At 41.3% G+C, this 20,719-nt stretch overlaps 1 protein-coding gene across 1 annotated transcript in view; it reads right to left on the reverse strand.

Moving 5' to 3' along the window:
- Window positions 1-15,652: 15,652 nt before the first annotated feature.
- YWHAZ (tyrosine 3-monooxygenase/tryptophan 5-monooxygenase activation protein zeta) overlaps window positions 15,653-20,719 on the reverse strand; it is a 47,943-nt gene continuing 42,876 nt past the window's right edge. The window contains exons 4-6 of the mRNA XM_042462714.1: window positions 17,456-17,619; window positions 17,272-17,367; window positions 15,653-16,696 (exon numbers count right to left, since the gene is read on the reverse strand). Coding sequence (XP_042318648.1) covers window positions 16,637-16,696; window positions 17,272-17,367; window positions 17,456-17,619 — 320 coding nt within the window. The 3' untranslated portion in view covers window positions 15,653-16,636. The remainder of the gene's footprint in view (window positions 16,697-17,271; window positions 17,368-17,455; window positions 17,620-20,719) is intronic.

The following is a 20,719-nucleotide window of genomic DNA, read 5'->3' on the forward strand; positions in this document are numbered from 1 at the left end:
AGGGATGCTTTGATTTGGATTTCCTGCATGGCAGGGGGTTGGACTGGATGGCCCTAGTGGTCTCTTCCAACTCTATGATTCTATGATTCTATGATTCCCCAATAACCAAGCATTGTGACCTGTTAGATCAGGAGTGGGCAACTGCATTGTACCTGGGAGACTTTCATTTTTCATCCTTCATTTGGGATCTGACCAGCTCTGGAAAGTGAGAATTCATGACATTGTAGTAGGGAGGGTGATCCCAGCAAGGTGCTAGTCATAATAGAATGACACCATTGCTCAGCTGTTTTGTCAACATTGATGGACACCTCACTCTGCCTTATGAGGGAGTCTCACTGCTTGACAGTCTCCATTTTTTAATTCCGGAAAGCAGCAAATCTGTGTAAGATGGCCAACCTTAACATGGGAGATGAAGAAGGAAGAAAGCCAACACCCTATGAGCAAATCTTTCCAAGAAAACCCTGTAGTAGGTTCACCTTAGGGTTGCTATAAATTGGAAATCTCAATGGTGCTGCAAAACAATGGTGCTGCATTTTAAGCGAATTTAGGATGGTAAATCTGCCATACCTTCCAACTGTCCCCATTTGGCAGGAGCAATCTTGATTAATCTATTGCCATCCCACTTTTTCAACTGCTTATCAAATATCTCAGTTTCTGTTTCCTCTTTCTATTCTTCCTTTTGTCATCAGCTTGCTTCAGTTGCTGCAAAATGATTCAATTATTTCAGCATCCTTAGGCAAAAGCAAACTGCAGCCGCCTCTCTTATCTTGTGTGTTCTTCCTCATTAATAATGTCTGCCCTTTTGACAGCGTGCTTGATCACACGTAGGATCAGAGAGACAGTTTAGATGCAAATGGCCCAAAGCTGGAAAGGATAGGAAATGGAGTTAGATTTTATTGAATGATACATGAGATATGATGAAGGATTGTGATTATGTAATGTGGAGGCGATGTTAGAATACCTACCAAAATAGGATTATTAAGAGGAAGAAGTTCTGTTGTAGATGATGTAAATATTTGGTAACATGTTACTAGGATGTAAAAAAATGAAAAAATATAATAAAGGCTCAGATATAAATATCCTCAGGTGTAAATATGCTTTATCCCAGAGCCTTTATTATCATGCTTTACAACATTCGAGGAAGCGGATTTATATTCACAAAAGCTCATGTGAAACTAAAAAACAGTCTTTTAAAAAAAAGAAATCTTGGAAGGTATTAAATTCACAATAAGAATATTATATTAGCACATGTAGAAAGCAAGTTTTTGTTTTGCAGTAACATATATTGGGAATGTAGAAGTCGTTGCATAGCACGGAATCGTAGAGTGCAATGAAGCAAGAAGAGCAATACTAATTTTATGCTGAAGTAATACACATAGCTATCTAAACAGCTTCCCTCCCCTCCCAGGCTTATGGCCATTAAATCAAGGGTCTAAAATAGCTGTGGACATTTTGGGTCCTCCAGATGTTGTTGAACTGCAGTCCCCATTCTCCTCAAGCATTGGTCATGTTAGCTATAACTGCTGGGAGCTACAAGGCCATAAGCTGCTGATCTCTGTCCACAGTTTCCTAGCTGCACAATCTGTTTTATGGTTTAGTTACAGAACAGGATGGTTTTTTTTAAATGTAAGTACAATGTTTGAACTAAATTGTTGGGTTCAAGGATGGTCAAACATCAGGCAGAAGATGGCAGAATCCACAGTGTGTACCTATTTCAAACTGTGCATAATGGTGGTGTCCTTTTTGAATTGTTGTCCTACTCTACATTGAAAGAAGTAACAAGATCCTGCAGATTAAAACAAAATGAACACACCAGGGAACAAGCTGGTCCAGAATCATCCTCCCTGGTGTGATAGATTCGTACAAGCTTTTTCAAAAATTTCATTAAAAAAATTAAAACCAAATTTTTTTAAAAAAATCAATTTGCAGTAAAACAAACAAACAAGCTTCATTTATATACTGCTTCATACCACCTAAGCAGTGTACAACTGTAAGCTAATTTGCCCCAACAATCTGGGTACTCATTTTAGCAACCTTGGAAGGATGCAAGCCTGAATCAAGCTTGAGTCCTTTTGCTGGTCTTGAACTCGCAACCTTATGGTTTTGAGTGAGTGGCTGCAGTACAGGCATTTAACCACTGTGCCAACAGGGCTCTTATACAAGCAATACCTCCCACACCCATGGCATGAAGTTGCAGAACCCATTCCACCACATCAGGAATATATGACCTCAGTGTGCTGCACATGTAAACTAGTCTCCAAATGGAAAGCAAGGGATAACACAAAGGTCCAAATGGGGGGCAGAATGGAATTATTACCTGCTTTGGGTCCCAATTTTGGGAGAAAAGCGGGATACAAATTAATATAATCAATCATAGAACTGGAAAGGGCAGAGTGATCTCATGAGTACGTATATAAAAGTGTTGCTGCATTTATAGTGTTAGTATGAGGTAAGTAGCTGTAGTGAATGGAGTAGTGAATGCTGACTGGTGAAGTGTTTGAGGAGTAGGAGTTTCACTTTGAGTGAAGAGCTGTTTAGCCAGGAAGCTAGAAAAAGTGTTTGAGAGGAGTTTGAGTTAGACTAGGGTTAGAGTGAGAGCACTAGGCTGGTGTAGTTGTATGTGTGTTGGGTTCATTTCCCAGTTTAGCCATGAAACCCACTGGGTGACCTCAGGCAAGTTACATGCTCTCAACCTCAGGGGAAAGCAATGGAAAACCTCCTCTCAGCAAATCTTGACAGGAAAACCCCTTAGGGTCACCATCAATCAGAAATGACTTGAAAGCACACAAGGAGGGTTGGAGTAGGATAAAGGAGTTTCATAAGTAAGGGTCTAATTTAGTCTGAAAAGTAAGAGTGTGCCTTCAAGTCATTTTTGATTTTTATCAACCTTATCACAGGGTATTCTTGGCAAGTTTCTTCAGAGAGGGTTTGCCATTGCCTTGGAGGCTGAGAGACTGTGACTTGTCCATATTCAGCCAGTGAGTTTTCATGGATTTGGATCCTGCTCTTAGTCACAGTCCAATGCTCAAAGGGCATAGTGTTTTAAATGTTATATTATAAGCAATCTGCTGTTTTATGTCAACTCTGTAAATAATGTTTTTTATATATATACACTTTTGGCCTCTGGAATTGCTATCATTCTGAGAGTTTGGTTTCGGACAAGGTGTCTGTGGTGGGTGGCAGCATTTCAGGTTAAAGGATGGTGTCCTGTTGGGGATAAAAGTATTATAAAGTAGATCAAAGTAGTATAAATAACCATAAGAACCTTGAGGGCATTTAAACTGACCCCACAATTAATGTCACACAAGGGATAGAACTGCACCCATCATCTCTTGAACTTCAGTAGCTGATAGGAGCCTACTGCTTCTAATACTGGAAGTGGTTCATCGTCATCATGACTAGTAGCTACTGACAGTCCTAACCCTCATGAATTTATCCAGTGCCTCTTTAAATCCATTGATGTTGGCAGTCATACCTGCCTCTTCTGGCAATAACTTTCACATAACTTAGAAAGATTCCTACAGTCCCCATAATCTCCAACACTAGAATCTCCAACCAACATGTCTGAGCAATGACAGCAAGAGGATGCGGGGCACTAAAAAATAAAATAAAATAAAATAAAAAGGAACATTCACATGCTGTGCATCTGGTCTACTACCAGGTGTACATCTTTTGTTCCTTATAACATCAAAAGATGGCATATCTACACGACATGCTGGCTGAAAAAATGGTATAGGACATGGCAGGGAAAGAGTGAGGCTGTTTGGGTTAGGCAACAAGAGGTGGAAGAGCCTGGAATTTTACTTTTCTGGCTCCTGTTCATTTTCTTTAATGGGAGCCATGTGCCTAAAACCATGCAATGCTTTGGAAATTTGGGAGTGGGGAAGTTGCAGATGGTAACACGCACGTCAGTGTACAGAAATGGAAATGCTAATAGTTCAGTCACAGTATGGGGCAAGGCTTGAATAGCACCACTAGATTCCTTTCTAACAGCTGCAATTTAGTGCTGGATTTGGGGTAGGAAATGCTCAAAAGGACATAAGGCCGGTTCAGACCGGCAGTTAAGTGCGTGTTCGCCACGCACTAGGGCAGGGTAGGCAACCTTTTTGAGCCGGGGGCCGGGTTGCTGTCCCTCAGACAACTGGGGGGCCGAAGCCAAAAAATAAATAATTAAATAATTTTTGAAAAAATTAAATATATAAATAAACCAGGACAAATGTAGGACAAAATTTTCAAATGGAAGACACTTTTTAAAAAAAAAAATGGAGGACATGCGAAAAATTTGCTAATTTTTTAAAAAATGTTAGTATAAATGCATGTTTCTGAGGCTTCTATAGACAACTGCCCCCCAAAGGCCCCGGTGGCAATCGGTGGCAGGACCGGGCTGGGGCCGGTCCCAAGGCCTTGCCGGGCCGCATCCGGCCCGCGGGCCGCAGGTTGCCTACCCCTGCACTAGGGTTACGAAAGGGTGGTGCTTCCGCACCGCCCTAACCCTAGTGCGTGGCGAACACGCACTAAACGGCGGCGGCCCTTCTGCACGGCCGTCGCCGTGAGTACGTCATGGCCGCGCCGCCTCTAGACGGGGCGGCGCGTCCATGAAGTAGTAGCTCTGCGCCAGGGCGCTTAGTGCGCCCTGGACACGGAGCAGGAAGGAGCTCCATTTCGGAACTCCTTCCGGGTTTAGTCCGCTGGGCGCAGCCTTCAGACGGCTGCGCCCAGCGGACTAAACGAGAAAGGGGCCAAGCGGCCCCTTTCTCTGCTCCCCGCCACCCCGGGTGTCCTTGTGGCTTGAAGCCCCAGGGATACCCCTTTTCTGGCTGCGGGGAAGCGGCCTTTTGCCGCTTCCCCGCAGCCCGAAAAACGGCGGATCGGGGCCTCAGCGGCTGCCGTTCTGGCCACTGAGGCCCTGCTCCAGCAGGGAAAGGGGCGGGGCCAGACGGCCCCAAATTGGCGGTCTATATCCCGCCATAGAAAGCATTTTCCTTTCCTGGGGTGGGGATAGAATAAAATATAGATATAGCTATTACAGCATTCGCTTTCACGGGTTATATACACAAAGGCTTACATCATTACAAATTTGTTGGTTTTAGAAGTGCCACAAGACTCTTTGTTGATTTTGCCACAGCAGACTAAGACCTGGATCCTATGGTTAATTCCAACTAGAAAATATCCATTGAATCAAGTATGGTGAGTCAACACATAGTTAAATCCTATTGATTCAATAGATCCTCTCTAGCAGGGATAACAATAGAATTCAGGATTTACACAGCTATCCTTCCAAAGCATAAAATAATCTCTAACATTTCTTACCCAGAAAGGGGAGAGATACAAACAAGCCAAACATCCTATTTAAAAATATATCTGTGGGAACCTATGCAATTCATATACAGTACTTCATAGAACTGGAAGGGATGTAAGAGGTCATCTTGTCCAACCCCAAGCAATGGAGGATCTTGCATCTAAAGCATCCCTGAGTGGTGACCATTCCACATCTAAATAACTCCAGTGGAGTTCACTGCCTTCCTAGTAGCCTGTTACACTCTCAAAAAGCTTTTACCATCAGGAAGCTCTTCCTATTTCTTGGTTATTTGATGCCAAGTTGATTTTGACTTATGGTGCCCTTATGAATGAGACCTTTAAGATACCCTGTTATTTATGTATTGTTTGTTTTGTATTGTTGTTATAAAACAAATAAACACACACACACACACACCATGTTATAACAGCCTTTCTGAGATCTTCCAAATTCATGTCCATGGCTTTCTTGACTTGAGTTTATCCACCTGCAGTGTGGTTTTCCTCCTTTCCTTCCATCTCACCAAACGTTATTGTCTTTTCTAGTGAGTCATTTCTTCTCATGATACGTCCAAATATGGCAGGCTCATTTTTGCCATCTTGGTTTCTAGGGATAATTTAGGCTTGATTTGCTCTGGGACCCACTTGTTTCTCTTTTTAGCAGTCCACATTATCTGTATAACTCTTCTCCATCACATTTCACAAGTTGATTTTGTTTCTATCAGTTTTCTTCACTGTCTGGCTTTTGCAACCACAGAACAAAACACTGGAAAGGATATATTCACAGTAGAAGAGTGAAAGGAGATCAAGTCCCACGTTCTGTGTGATAGTCCAAAACCCTTTTTTTAAAAGCCCAACACGTTTCAGCATTATCTCCAGTAATGATAAGGGACTCTGCTTCCTTTCATTCTTCAGCTTTTGCAACCATACATGGAAACTGGAAATATGGCAGCACAGACAATCCTGACTTTGACATTTAATGATAGTTAGTTTACTTCTTATTAGTTAATTGAAAGTTCTTTTCTAACAATTGGAATGTTGATAATTTGAGTGATGAACCTTGCCCGTGATTCTGGTTCGGTGCCAAATGGATGAAGATGCCGGTTGTCTCACCAACACAGGAACAGAACAAAACTCCAAAACAGGTTTTCAGCTTGCTTGAACAATGCCTGGAGAAACAGCTGCTAAATCAAAGAATCAGTCTCCAGCAGTATTTCACTCCTTAGAGAGCTTTATTACTTTGTTTCAAATAAACACGAGTGAGTCACTACTATACAAAAACTCTTACTGGCCTGTTACAGACAGCCAAAATAAAGCTGCTTCGAGTCACAGTGGAGGTATGGTGTTTCAATGATGCATGCATCCTAAAGTCGCACCAAAGCCCGCTCCAGCCCTAAGGACTGGACGCGCTTTGGTATGGCTTCTGGACTACCATACCTCCACTGTGACTTGAAGCAGCTTTATTTTGGCTGTCTGTAACAGGCCACTGTCACACCACACTATCTCAAACTCCCACAATCCACCAGAACACCGTTTTCCTTATATACAGTATTACCATGAGGCGACCACTAAGTCCAGCCTCTTCATATACAAGATGCTATGCACCACAGACACCAATCCCTCTTGAGACTGAAGACATAGCATATTTACATTTAGTCCTGCTCAGTTGACCTTGAACATCTGGCTGCTGCTCTGGACTTCAGCTGTAGCCAGTTTAGGCTTCTGCAGCCATTGCCACATCTGAACATTTTCACCTTCAATATACTAACATGGAATCCATCGGTATGGGTCCTACCCTCTGGAGCAGCAGAACACCATCTCATTTCAAGCAAGGTATGCACAGTACAGGATAAAAGGAATGGTGTTATGCACAAATCTGAAAGGCCTCATAATGTGAGAATGTGCTAAATCAACACAATGATATTGGCATGATCCTGCATCAGGTTTCCATACCTAAATTCCTACATGGGGAGTTACTCTTTAATTGTTCCAACACAATTCTTGTGTTGAATGGCTGTGTTAGGCAACTGAACCAAGAAACCAAACATACAGCCAAGTACACAACTGAATGTGTATTTCACAATGCACATCCATGTGCAATGGCACTGCATGTACAACTCCACTTTTATAGTTTGAAATAAATGTAGCCGTTCTAGTGCCACTCTATTCTGCTTTGGTCAGGCCAATTCAAAAAGGATATTGACAAATTGTAGCGTGTCCAGAGGAGGGCCATCAAAATTGTGAAGTGCCTGGAAACCATGCCTTATGAAGAAAGACTTAGGGAGCTTTGTGGTCTCTTCCAATTCTATTATTCTTCTTATATTTGCTGTTCTGCATCGGAGAAAAATGTCCCACTGCTTCCACAGGGTAATGTATGTATGCAACAGACACCACCAGGATTCTGGCATCAGTTTGTTGGGGCTAGCCAGGATCTGAGGGAGGATTATTCATAAATTTCTACCAGTTATACATAACTTTTCAGAATATGTCAAGTTTGTAACTTTTATTCCAAAATAGTATCAATGCCATGTGTGCCTCTTTAAAGCTTGAAAAAGTTACTTTGTGGTTTGGTGATTCTGGCAATTGTAGTTCAAAAATAACTTTCTCAAACTCTGCTTATTGAGCACATTTTGTTTAGAAGGAAACTTAACAATCTATGTTCTTGTTCTCATCTGCCATTCACAATCATTCTAGTTTAGTGACTGATCATTAAATTCCTTTTATTCCTTCAAGTGCATATGGATGTTGGCCAAGTGGCCTTACTTAGTTGGAGTACACAATGAGATTATTCCACTTTTTAGATGGCTGCAGGCTCCCCATTTCTCCAAGCATTAAGTTCTAGGAGCAGTTCTGTGAAGTTCCATTTGGTACTAGACTATTGGCATCATCCTTGTGGCAAAAGTAGTTTTTACTGCCTTCCTAAAAATGAGCAGCGATGGAATCTTATAGAGCTCGAGAGAACTGAAGAAATTGGGGGCTACCACAAAGACGATTACTGTAAGCATTTTGTTGTTGTCATGCATCTTCAGGTAGGTTTTTGTGATCATAAGGCAAACCTATTATGAGGTTTTCTTAGCAAAATTTGTTCTGAGGAGCTTTGCCTTTGCCTTCCTCTTAGTATCTTATAAATATATCTGGAGAGGCAGTAAAAGCTTCTGTGCAGGATTTCAGTTCTCAGTAATGTTGAAATGGGGGAAGCAGTCTGTGATCTGTCCTTCCTGCGGTTCCTGAAATAATTATGCCCTTTCTCCATATTGTTGTTGGGTCACTTTCCAGTTTTTGTCCATCCCCTCCTAAAATACTGAACCTAAGGCTCAGTTGCTGGTTGTATGAAGCTTCTTACCTTCGGCTGTGTCTGACACAGGGAAAGAGCTGCCAAAGAACTTCTCTGAAACTGCAATTTAGCTTTTGTGCTGGAAGTGATTTTCTTCCTGTATTGATGTGAAGGGAGTAATTCAGGTTACCTGACCCAGGTTTCCCCAATCCAGGTCTCTCCAGATGTGTAGGATTTTCCAGCCAGCATGGGGCATGATTTAGGCAGCTATATGAGTAAGCAGCCGTATGACTTGCTATTTATATTGACTAAATGTGAAATGTGGAAGTACAGTCAGAAGGTTAATGAATCACAGCTCCCTGAATTCTGAGGAATTCACAATAGCCTCAACCATGCATTAGCCTCTCTCTCTTTCCTCCTCCCAACTCTCTGCTCCTGAATCCAGCTTCACTTATGGCTAATAGTTTCCAAATCAGATGCAAGGATTGGACAAGGCTTGTCGAATTACCTAATAGAAATGTCTGTGAGGCTTGATGGAAATACCACAGCACGCTCAGAGCTATTGGGGAACAATTATGTAACGTTTAATTGCTGGAAGGCACTGAACACCAGCTACTATTTTTGGTATGAATATAGAAGTGAACATTTATTCAGCTTTCTAAAGACTTTCTGTAGAGGTAGTTATCCCTGCACATAAGCTCCAAAGCAGCACTGATTCCAAACACAGTACAACTTCTATTCTCCAGGTTGTCTGGAAAATCAACATGGAGAAATAGAGTGGTATAGGTTTGAAAGATTTGAGTGTATGCTAGAATTTGGATATTTGGTTAAACTCCAAGGACAGATAACAAGTTAAAAACAGAGGAATTTTGTGTCCCTCCAGATGTCAAACTTCCCAGCATTCTCACCTTTAGCTATGCTGGAGTAGCAGTTCAACAGCATTTGGGCCCACGCACAACTCCCACTTGTGGCTTATTCTCTGTAATTCAAAGAAACTAAAATACATTCAAATCTCTACTTGGATGGGAGACAGCCAATGTATAACAGGTGCTGTAAGCTATATTTCAAAGGAACCACCTGGCAAAACCACCTGTGTATTCCTTGCCTAAGAAAACATTATGAAATTTATGGGGTCATAAGTCAACAGGGTACTTGAAGGTGTGTGTGTACACACACACTCCTGTCAAGTCAACAGGCAACTTGAAGGCACACACACACACACACTTTTCTAGTCAAACCTTAATCCTCTGCCCTTTTTACCATGGTTATGAAGAATGCTTAGAGACAATTCAGAAATGGGAAAGCGCCAACCCCCCCCTTTCATATTTCTTGAAAAAGAAATCCTCTTTGCAGATTATTCATTTGCCACATTCATGAAGGAATCCAGGATAGGGAAAGAGACGAACATGCACAGTGGTTGTGCGATTTGGCAGAATAGTGGAACAACTCTTCCAGGCATGTAGGCTAGATAATGCAACTGTCAGGCAGATTTGTAGTTGGTTGATTGACCGAACTCCAAAAGGGGTTCACCAACTACTGCTCCTTAATCTGGAGAGAAGTGACTAGTAGGGTGCCACAGGGTTCTGTCCTGAGACCAGTGCTATTCAACATCTTTATCAGTGACTTAGATGGTGGGATAGGGGACATGCTTATCAAATTTGTAAATGACACCCAATTAGGAGGGGTAGCTAATGTCCCAAAAGACAGGATCAAAATTCAAAATCACTGTAACAGATTAGAGAGCTGGGCCAGAACTAACAAAATGCATTTCAATATGGAAAAATGAAAGGTACTACACTTAGGCAGAAAATATGAAATCCATAGATACAGGATGAGTATCACCAGGCTTGAAATGGTACATGCAAAAGGAATCTACAAGTCTTAGACAGCAGGCCACAAGCTAATCATGAGTCAACAGTGTGATGCAGGAGCTTAAAAAGCCAATATTATCCCAGGCTGCAACAAGAGAGTGTAGTGTCTAGATTGATGGAAGAGACCTCACTGGTATATTGTGTCCAGTTCTGGACAGCACAGTTCAACAGGGATATTGACAAGCTGGAGTGTGTCTAGAGGAGGCCGACAAAGATGGTGAAAGCACGTCCTATGAGAGCTACTTGTGAGCCAGCCTTTGTTCTGAGCTATGGGGGTAGGGGCATCTCTCTGTCCTACTAACCTCACAGGTAAGTGTAATGGGAACACAGGAAAGGGCCTTCTTGGTGAAAGGTGGGGTTGTGTGAGTTCACAGATGACCACTTGAAAAATCACAGTTATAGGTAAACAACCTGTTCTTCTACATGGTCTCTGTGACTCACACAAATGGAAGACTAGCAAGCTACTCACTAAAGAAATAGAGAATATAATGCAACACAGGAGAGCTCTCCCAAAAGCAGCCTCTTCATGGTCTCTGTGACTCACACAAATGGAAGACTAGGAAACTACTCACTAATGCCTGAAACACTGCATTGAGTTGTGTTATGAGGTTTGAAGGTTGGGACCAGGTGGCAGCTCTGCAAATATCATGGAGTAGAACGCCTCTCAAGAAGGCAGTCAACACAGCCACAGCTCTGGTGGAATTTCTCTTCTCCTGAGCTGGATGATCCCTCCTAGCCAAGGTTTAGGCTAAATGGAAGGTAGTTGAAACCCACTTCAAAGTGTAGCATTGAGGCAGATCTTTTTTATTGGTGGAATAGCACACAAAAAGCCTCTGGTGCTGCTAAAAGAATGCAGTAGTCAACATAGAATCGCTAGCGTACATCACATGTCGAGTGGAGTGAATGCTCTATGATGTGGGGTTCTGCATCAGAGCAGAAAGCACAATGACTTGGTTGAGATGAAAGGCCGAATCTACCCTGGGAAGGAAGGATATATCAAGAGTGAGGATCACATTGTCCTTATGAAAGCAAAGGTAAGGCTGGTCCACTTGTAAGGCACCAGGTCAACCTGCTCTCCTTACTGAGGTTATTGGCACTAAGAAAGCTGCCTTCCAGGTAAGTAGATATCACATGAGATCAACTCAAAGGACTTATTTGACAACTGGGAACGCATCAGTTCAAGGCTCCAGTGAGCCTGCAACAGATGGTGCAGACTCCTATATCCCCTCAGAAGCCTCTTGATCAACGGATGTGGAAAACATGTAAAAGGCTGGGTGTGAGAGTGCAACCAGAAGCCAATAGTCTATGTATGAAATAGATCAATGCCTTCCTGATGAAACCAAGTCGCTACCACTGGCAAACATTTGGTGAACATGCATGGGGTAGTGCAAAGGCCAAAGGGAAGGATATAAAAACATTAAGCCCATCTTCCTACTGCCAAAAAAGAAAATGCCTGGGGATGGTCTGATTGCATTGTGAAAGAAAGTATGTGTCCTTCAGGTGAAGAGTGGCAAACTGATCTCCCTTTCGCATCAAAGGGAGGATGGAATCAAGACCATTCTGAAACATCTAGGTTGTATAGAGAAGTTGATGTCTCAAAGATCCAGAATGGGATTTAGTCCTCTGTCCTTCTTTGATATGATGGAGGTACCAGAAGAAAACCTGAACTGGGTTTCTTGAGATGAGAGTGAAGGGCAGACACTATTCTTCCTTTAAGCAGCAGGGACTTCACCTTCTCCTTGACTGTGGGTAAGCACAGGCTAATGTGAAAGACTCTGGTGTGGGAGTCTTCCAGAGTTCTATTGCATATCCTTTCCTTATGACATGGAGGACTTTCACGTCTGAGGACCAGGTGTGATGGTATTTGTGAAGACTGTGTCTGGTGGTGCCGACTGAGGTTTCTAGTCATGCAGTCCCTATCATCAGTCTTGGCATTAAATATTCACCCCTTGTCAAAGGGAAGATTTTTGATGGTTGCTCTGGTCTGGTGTTAAAGCCCAGAAGATCTCAGACAGGCATGCCAATGAAGAGAAATAGTTCTAACTAGGACTTTCTCATTAGTCACTGGAGTGGCAAGCCATAGTAATCTGTTTTGTTGCCAAACTGTATGCTTCTGTGTGAAGGATCATAGTGACTCTGTGATCCTGTTCAGAAGTTATGGTGTCATTTTTTCTTATAGGAGCTAAGTTCTCATGCAGGCTCCATAATTAGGAATGCAGAACAACAGGCTAGTGATGGAACAGAAGTACGTCTCATTCTCTCGAGTTTCTTGGCTTCCCAGCTTGAAGGTGTGGAATGGAACCTCTGTGACAATCTCAACTGGGCACTATAATGGAGTTCGGCTTTGGGTGCTAGAAGAGCCATTCAGAGCGTGTTTTGACAACCTTGAGATACAGGAGCAGGGGATTAGAGGTGGGTGTTTGATTCTGCACCTGCTGAAACAGGGTCTGACACCTAGGGCTCTAAATGCTTCACCTGTAATTCAAGAGCATTAGCCATTTGTAACAATTGGTCAACAAAGTAACACATGTCAGTTGTTGGAGAAGCAGAATCACCCTCCTCTAGAAACATTCCCAGGAACTGCGTGATTATCATTTGCTATTTTGTTCTTTTTGTTGCCTGTTTTATTGAACCCTTTCCTGTATTGCTATGTATTTTATATGTATTATCCTATTATTTCCTAGATTGTTTGCCATAGGCAGGTTTACTCTTATCTATTTATTGTTTGTATGTACAGCACTGTGCAAATCTACAGTGCTATATAAATAATAACAACAACAGGAGGGGACTTCCTTGTAGATATGTCAGAAATTAGGACAAATCTAAATCCCCATCTAAACCCAAAAACTTCAGCTGGTCAATGGTACTAGACTATAGGACTGGAAAAGCAGAGGAAAGGCACGTGCATCCTGAATCTGTTGCCTGAGGTGGAGAAGTTTGGGGTTCAGAAGGATTAGATGAAGAGGAGCATGTCTGACTGGCCAGTGCTGATAAAGCGGGTTACAAAAAGGACACACATGCTTGGCTGGAAGCTGGAGTTTGAGTCAGCCAGCAAGGGGGATTTTTCTCAATTGGGTACCATAGCTATCTGTACCAATTTCAGTATTGAATCCTGAGTCGACGATAAGAACGATACAGACCACTGAATTCACCATGGTGATAGCTCTATAAGAGGAGAAATCATGAGACACTAAACAATCGTAATATCAATATGGACATTCCAGCTGATGAGAACAGGACCCCACAATTGGTTGTGGGTACTTCAGTAATGCTGCATTGCTAACACATTCCACATATTATGAAAAATGCCTGTGCTTGTCCAGTAGTTTCTTGTTGAAATGGAGGTGGCAGAGAAGATTCTTGTCAGTGCAGTGGCCTCAGAATCCCTTCTCCTCTTCTTCTAGTATTTCTTATGTCAAGGCTGTTCTGACTCAGCAGACAGATCTATGTTGGTTTTGAGGGACCTACCTGGGGTGGAAGGGGCTTGAGTCCTATCAGCCAGTTCCAAAACTGGTTGGTCCATGTTCCTGAGGCTTTGCAGTACTAGAAGTAGATTTGAATAAGGATAATTTAATAACCACCCACCCAAAGAAGCCTGATGCAGCTGGAGCCGATGGGGCACATGGGGTTACTGCCAAGTACAAAGAGGAGATTCCAACCAAGGCCGTATGTAAGGGCCTATTCTCCGTTGCTCTGTCAGCTGTCTTTAATGCATTCTCTGAGAAGGAGGTGACACAAAGAAAATGAACTCATTTGAGATGTGATGCTGGAGAAGAGTGCTGAGGACACCATGGACAGCCATGAAGACAAATAGGTCCTAGAACAGATCAAGCCTGAAATCTTGCTGGAAGTCAGGATGACTAAACTGAGACTGTTGTACTGTGGCCACATCATAAAAAGGCACGGATCATTACAAAAGACAACGCTTGGAAAGTCAGAGAACAGAGGTCACCGAACTGAGCATAGCAGCAAAGGACAGGGTCTCTTGAAGGTGTCTCATCCAAAGGGTCACCATGGGTCGAGGTTGGCTCAAGGGCAATTAACAACTTTGGCACTTTACAGTGCTGTCATTTGCTGCGTGGAGGAGCCCCAGCGGCCAAACTGCGTGACTCCTTCGCGCAACAAAAAGAAGCCAAAAAGCGGCTTTTTTGCGCCGCGGAAATGGCGCACTGGCGGTGTCATTTCTGCCGCGCGATGTGTGGATGCTAGGTGTCCGTGAAATCAACACGTTGACGCCCGTGTAGAACGGGCGATGCCATTTTGTACACGCTCAGCGCATACTAGGGTTAGGGGCGTCTGGAAAGGACACCCCTTTATAACCCTAGTACGTGCTGAGCATGTACTTTTTGTCCGTTTGTAACGGGCCATAGCTACTTTAAAGATGGAATTAATTATATTACTCTCTTCTTCTTAACATGACAAATCCTTATGGGTGAAACACAGAAAAAAATGAGACAATTAATATCTATTCTACTGTGTTTGAGTGCCTAGCACAAATCGGGCTGAGTCTCTCAGGTCAATATTTTCTCATGTTCCCTAACAGGTTCCCAAGTACTTGATATCCGATTTTTCCATGCATGTCAAATATAATAGCTAACAAAAGAAAGACTGTAAAAATGATACAAAGTAGCAGATGTCTAGGAAAATGCATAACCAATTACAGGAAAGTGCAAGCAGTGATTTGTCTGATTGTTGCTCACTTTAGTACACTCTCTCATTCATGACCCTTTCTTGCTTCCAGAGGTGTTCAAAACTGCAGTCTGTATACTTTTCCGCATTGTAAGGCACAGAAACCTCTCGGCATGTAAGCCAGTTTCAGATTGGTGATGTGCCAAAACCAAACCAAACCAAACTGGGGGGTGGGGGGGGGGGGACACTAGGATTTGTGCAGCAGAAGGCAGCAGTTTATCAAAAACATGCAGAACATGTTAAGCTTTTTCTAGAAGTTCTGGATACGCATAGCATTAGATGCAGAACTAAATCCAATGTTAGTCTTACTAAAGAACAGAACCACTGCAATTAATGGGACTTGTCAGAAGTAAGTCAAGTTCCACTCGTTTGAATGGGTCTAAATTTGGGTAGAACATTACATATTAGGAACAGTATCTGGAGGACAAAACAAACAACTGACACTGCTTGCTCCAAAACAGCAAAATATCCTGGAAAAGGTGTCCAGACATACAGGAAAGCTACAGAGAAAGTAGTTGAAAAGTCCATTCATAAAACTTTTATTCCACTTACATCAACTTAATACACATGTTCTTAACAGTTATGCTTAGATTGTTCATGAAAATTTTCAGGAGACATTAAACAAAGCTAGCCATCATCTCAAGTTATTTCCCTGTTAACTATTTTTACAGCACATGCATGTTAGGCAAAGTATCAAAAAAAATCACAAAAGCAAAACCCTAAAAAAGTTAAATACATGGGTTTGTTTTACTGCTGTGCTCGATATACAGTGTAATTATGGATATCAAGCATTTTCATTTTTACTGCATCTTTACTTGTACATTTGTTCTTAGGTTGCCTAAACCATTTAAATACAAATAAATTGTGTAGCAAAAATAATGAAAGCAACAGCAGGTAACTTTACAAGTAATGGAATGTGAACCATTTATGCCCTTCCCTAGAGAAAGTTCATTCGGTTAGCAAACCACCTTAAGGAACACTTTTCAGCTGCAATCAAAGATGTATACTTGGACTGAAGATTCCACAGATTCACATGATTGACATGCAATATCCATGGGACATTAATTTTCCTTGCTGTGTGTTCCACCTTTGAAGTACCCACGTTCACTACACCTGTGTGGTTGCAACCAATCATCCCTTTTTTACCACTGTGACAGACCAATATGCAAGCAGTTTTTTTTCTTTGCTCAACATAGGAAGCTGTTTAACATTGGCTTTTGTGGGAAGCCACAAAGTACCAAGATTACTATGCCAAACGTGTAAAACTTTTATAAAAATTCCACATCCCGATATTGGCCACCTTTGATGAACAAAAATTCCCCAAATGTTAACTGGCTCTATTCCCCTAATATTAAACATAAAACCACATGGGAAATATAGAAATCCAAATAGAAGTAACATAAACCTGTCATAAATCGTAAACAAAAACTATTTGTGGGACAGCATGGATGACAAATGGTCTACTGTGTAAATTTTAGAATGAGGCAGACAAAAATTGGAAGGCTGATTAATTTTCCCCTCCTTCTCCTGCTTCAGCTTCATCTCCTTGGGTATCCGATGTCCACAACTGTTTAATAAAAAAAAAAAATTACAGGAACATATTACCAATTAAACTTTTAGATGTATGAACTAGTATGCATAAATAATCATAATGATCTCCAAGCCTCCTGCAAACTTTCAGAAGCTTCCCAAGGAATCTGAAACAAATCTATTTCATTTCATAATTAATTTCATTTTTTTAATTTAAATTTTGGCTGTCTGGTAACTCAACATTACAGCTACCCATATCCACAGATTTGAGCATGCATGGCTTGAAAATATCCCCCTCCTCCAATACTACTACTACTACTACTACTACTACTAACAACAACAACAACAACATTTTTAAAAATCCAAAAAGCAAATCTCGATTTTGCCATTTTATATAATGGAGACCATTATATTATGCATTGTATTTAATAGGACTGGAGGATCCGTGTATTTTGGTAACCTCTTTGGGGGGGGGGCAGTGGGTGGGCTGGAAGCAAACCCCAGAGGATACCAAGGGCCCAATGTTTAATGCTTCTTGGAACCACACTCAGGATTGCCTTTGTCTTGTTCTTATAAATCACTTTACTTAATAAAAGCTACTCAAATACTTACTGTCAAATTGTCTCTCAGTAACTGCATTATTAGTGTGCTGTCTTTGTATGACTCTTCGCTTAATGTATCAAGTTCAGCAATGGCTTCATCAAAAGCCTACAGTAAAGGGATAAAAATGAGATTTATACAGGTAAATTCCTTTTAAAATCATACAAACAATATAATAATCACACTATTTACTCACAGTCTTTGCAAGGGAACAAGCTTTCTCTGGAGAATTCAGAATCTCATAATAGAACACAGAGAAGTTTAGAGCCAGTCCTAATCTGATGGGATGTGTTGGTTGCATCTCTTTTTTGCTGATTTCAAAGGCTTCCTGATATGCCTGTTGCGACTGGTCCACTATCCCTTCAAAATTAAAAAGCAAACATATAATTAGAAATTGTATTTGGAAGGTGAAAACAAGTACATAATGGAATCCTCGATATATAGGACATGAACTCTACATAGTTTATTTTTTATCAGAACAGATAAACATTTACTGTATGAAAAAATTCTACTGAGTAAAAGAACATTGACTTAAAAGATCATTGAAGTGAAAGTAAATATTTTCATAATAAGCATAATTAGAAATTTGATTCGCTTTGATATATCTATAAACATTTAAGACAAAATTGCTTTCTAGCAGATCAAATAAGATCAGATATACAGTACCTGATCTTGCAAAAGTCTGACAATTCCACTGAATTTTCATGAGTGGCCAGAAAGCTTCTCAACTGACTGAAGTACAGCTTTCAAGGAGCTAAAAGCTTAGACTGACCTGTGCGCTTCCAAAAATTCTAGGCAGTACAAACAATGTTCTAGCAGACAGTTCTTGCCTTCATGGCAAAAATGCTTTCAAATGGCTTTACATTTGAAGACAGGTGCCTTGAATCTGCCCTTTTAATAGGCAATTCTTTACTTATTACATGAAATCATGTAAAAATGCAACAGTCATCTTTGAAAAATAATAAAATTTATTTTTATCCCTCCCCTCTGCGCAACGCAACCAGGGCGGCGTACAACATTAAAATATACATTATATACAGAAAGAAAAATAATTGAAGATACCACTGAAGAAGACTCTGACAACTACCCATGGCTTCAAACAAATAAAACACTACACTGCAATCCATTAAGAGGAATATACATCTAAGGCGCAAGGAGTGCTAATAACCATCACACTGGTTACAACTAGTGATGCACAGTGTAGCCCATAAAAATGAATCCACTCAAGCAATGTGCAGAAGGCTTAAGAGTTTTGACCATGTATCATGTGATAAAGTAAGCATATCTAGCCCAAATAAGAAGAATGAAATAAAGGGAGAAAAAGAGTGCGCACATTTAGGAATAGTTAGGTTATCATTTGCTTCTCAACAGCAGCTTGCTTTAAATGGTTTTAATGTTTCCCCTCTTCTATTCTAGTTCCTGATTAAATTTCTTTCCTTCCTCTTACAGTGGTACCTCGGGATACGAAATACCCAGGTTACGAAATTTTCGGGATACGAAAAAATCCCATTGGAAATCATTGTTCCGGGTTACGAATGTATTTTCGGGTTACGAAGAAAATTTTTGGTGCTTTTCGGCGCTTTTTCGCACGAAACGCGGCTTTTCCCCATTAGCGCCTATGGCAATTCGGCTTACGAAGGCTTTTCGGGTTACGAAAGCGGCCGCGGAACGAATTACTTTCGTAACCCGAGGCACCACTGTATTGAATTTTCTCAGTGTTTTCTTCTTTCTTCATAGGGAATGGAAGCAGTTTCAGTGGTATGGCAGCCATTTTTTTAACCTTCAGACCCACTGGGGATGAAGATTGCCCTATATGCCAAAAACAAATACCCCCAAACCCAAAGCAAATTAGAAGTGGTTAAAATTCACTTCTGTTTTGAACAATGGCATATGCAGGGAGGGCCCCCCTCTGGAATCCCTTTAATACATGAATGGTTATCCCAGAGCTTTCCAAGGGCCCATTCCCACTGAGGTTTACATCAGATCATATGGAATTGTGATCTGATTTAAACCACTAGAGTCTCTTTCTGCCCAGGCCTCCTTCTAAGCAGGCCTGCCGGGGCATAGAACTCCTGGAGAAGATGGCTGGGCAGCAGAGAAAGGTCCGACCTGGAGAAAGAGGAGGACCGGAGGAGAGGGCCAGCCCCAAGCCCTAACAGCTGCCGGCCAGCCCAGGTAGGCAGGCTGGCCAGCGGAGGGAGGGAGGGAAGGAAGGAAGGGGGGAAGGAGGAGGAGGAGGAAAGAAAGAAAGAAAGAAAGAAAGAAAGAAAGAAAGAAAGAAAGAGGGATGGTTTTTTCCCTTCCTCTTTCCTCCTTCTCATCCATTCTCTCCGTTGCCGTTTTTCCTCTTTTCTCCCCTTAATGTGAACGACAAAGGGGAGTAAATGGCCCCGGAGAGAATTCGCTATTAAAATAATCCAGTTTCGAACTGGATATTTTGTAAGTGGAAATGGGCCCCAAGAGTGGCAACTGATTCCTTGTCTGCTGCAAAAACAGGATAGTCCAAAGAGATCTGTGTGTCTTGGAGGCCACAAACTCTATTTTGAAAGCTAAATGCAGGGTCATACTATGCCCACCCCATTGCATAACATGTTTGCAATCTTTCTATTAATATCATGCTGTTGCCCTTCCCTTCCCCTAAATGAACCCACTCCCCATTATTTTTTCCTAAAATGTAAACATCTCAATTTCTCAGCCTTTTCAATCTTTGGTCTCCATTAACTCATTATCTTTTCCTAAAAGATATAGATTTAGGGGCCTAAATTCAATTGCTAATGTAGACCTACTGAATTAATGAGACTTATAAAGCACTGAGTTATTAAGCAATTGATTCAACTGAGAAAAGCCTCTACACTTTATTTATTTTAAATCAAGTTCCTGTTTTTTGTCCTTCAGTAAGAAAGGAGAAAGTTGTGTTTCCATGTTACTGATTTAATTACCATCCAGTATTTTCTGTACAGTATAACTTTCCATTCTGTATAACCTTCCATTTTATAACCATTTATAAGGTTCTGTATAACCCTATCCAAAATGTAATTTAACTTTTTCTTCCAATCATTATTTTTTAAAGAAAGTTTCATTTCTTATTTCTTGCACACACATGCACCCTACTGTCAGTAGTCTGCTTAGTGTGTCTCTATGTCAAGATATTTATGAAGATTCCTGCCCCTCCTAGAATCTTTGATTGCATTTATTCAGTTCATCTTTCTTCCCCCATGTGGTTATTTATTCAGTATCCATTTTTAATTTCACAAACACAGAAGAGTACTATCTTGTATGTGGAGTAGGTTATCATGCTACATCTCATGCAGATTAATTTAATAAACAATGCTGTGTGATCACTGATGTACACATGCCAAAGCATTCTGTGTGTGTTTATGAATTTTCAAGTTGCCTGTTGACTTATGGTGATTCCATGAAGTTCACTGGGTTTTCTTAGGCAAGGAATACTCAGAGATGG

The sequence above is a fragment of the Sceloporus undulatus genome, chromosome 4 (assembly GCF_019175285.1).
Source record: "Sceloporus undulatus isolate JIND9_A2432 ecotype Alabama chromosome 4, SceUnd_v1.1, whole genome shotgun sequence".
In the NCBI taxonomy this organism is placed as follows: domain Eukaryota; kingdom Metazoa; phylum Chordata; class Lepidosauria; order Squamata; family Phrynosomatidae; genus Sceloporus; species Sceloporus undulatus.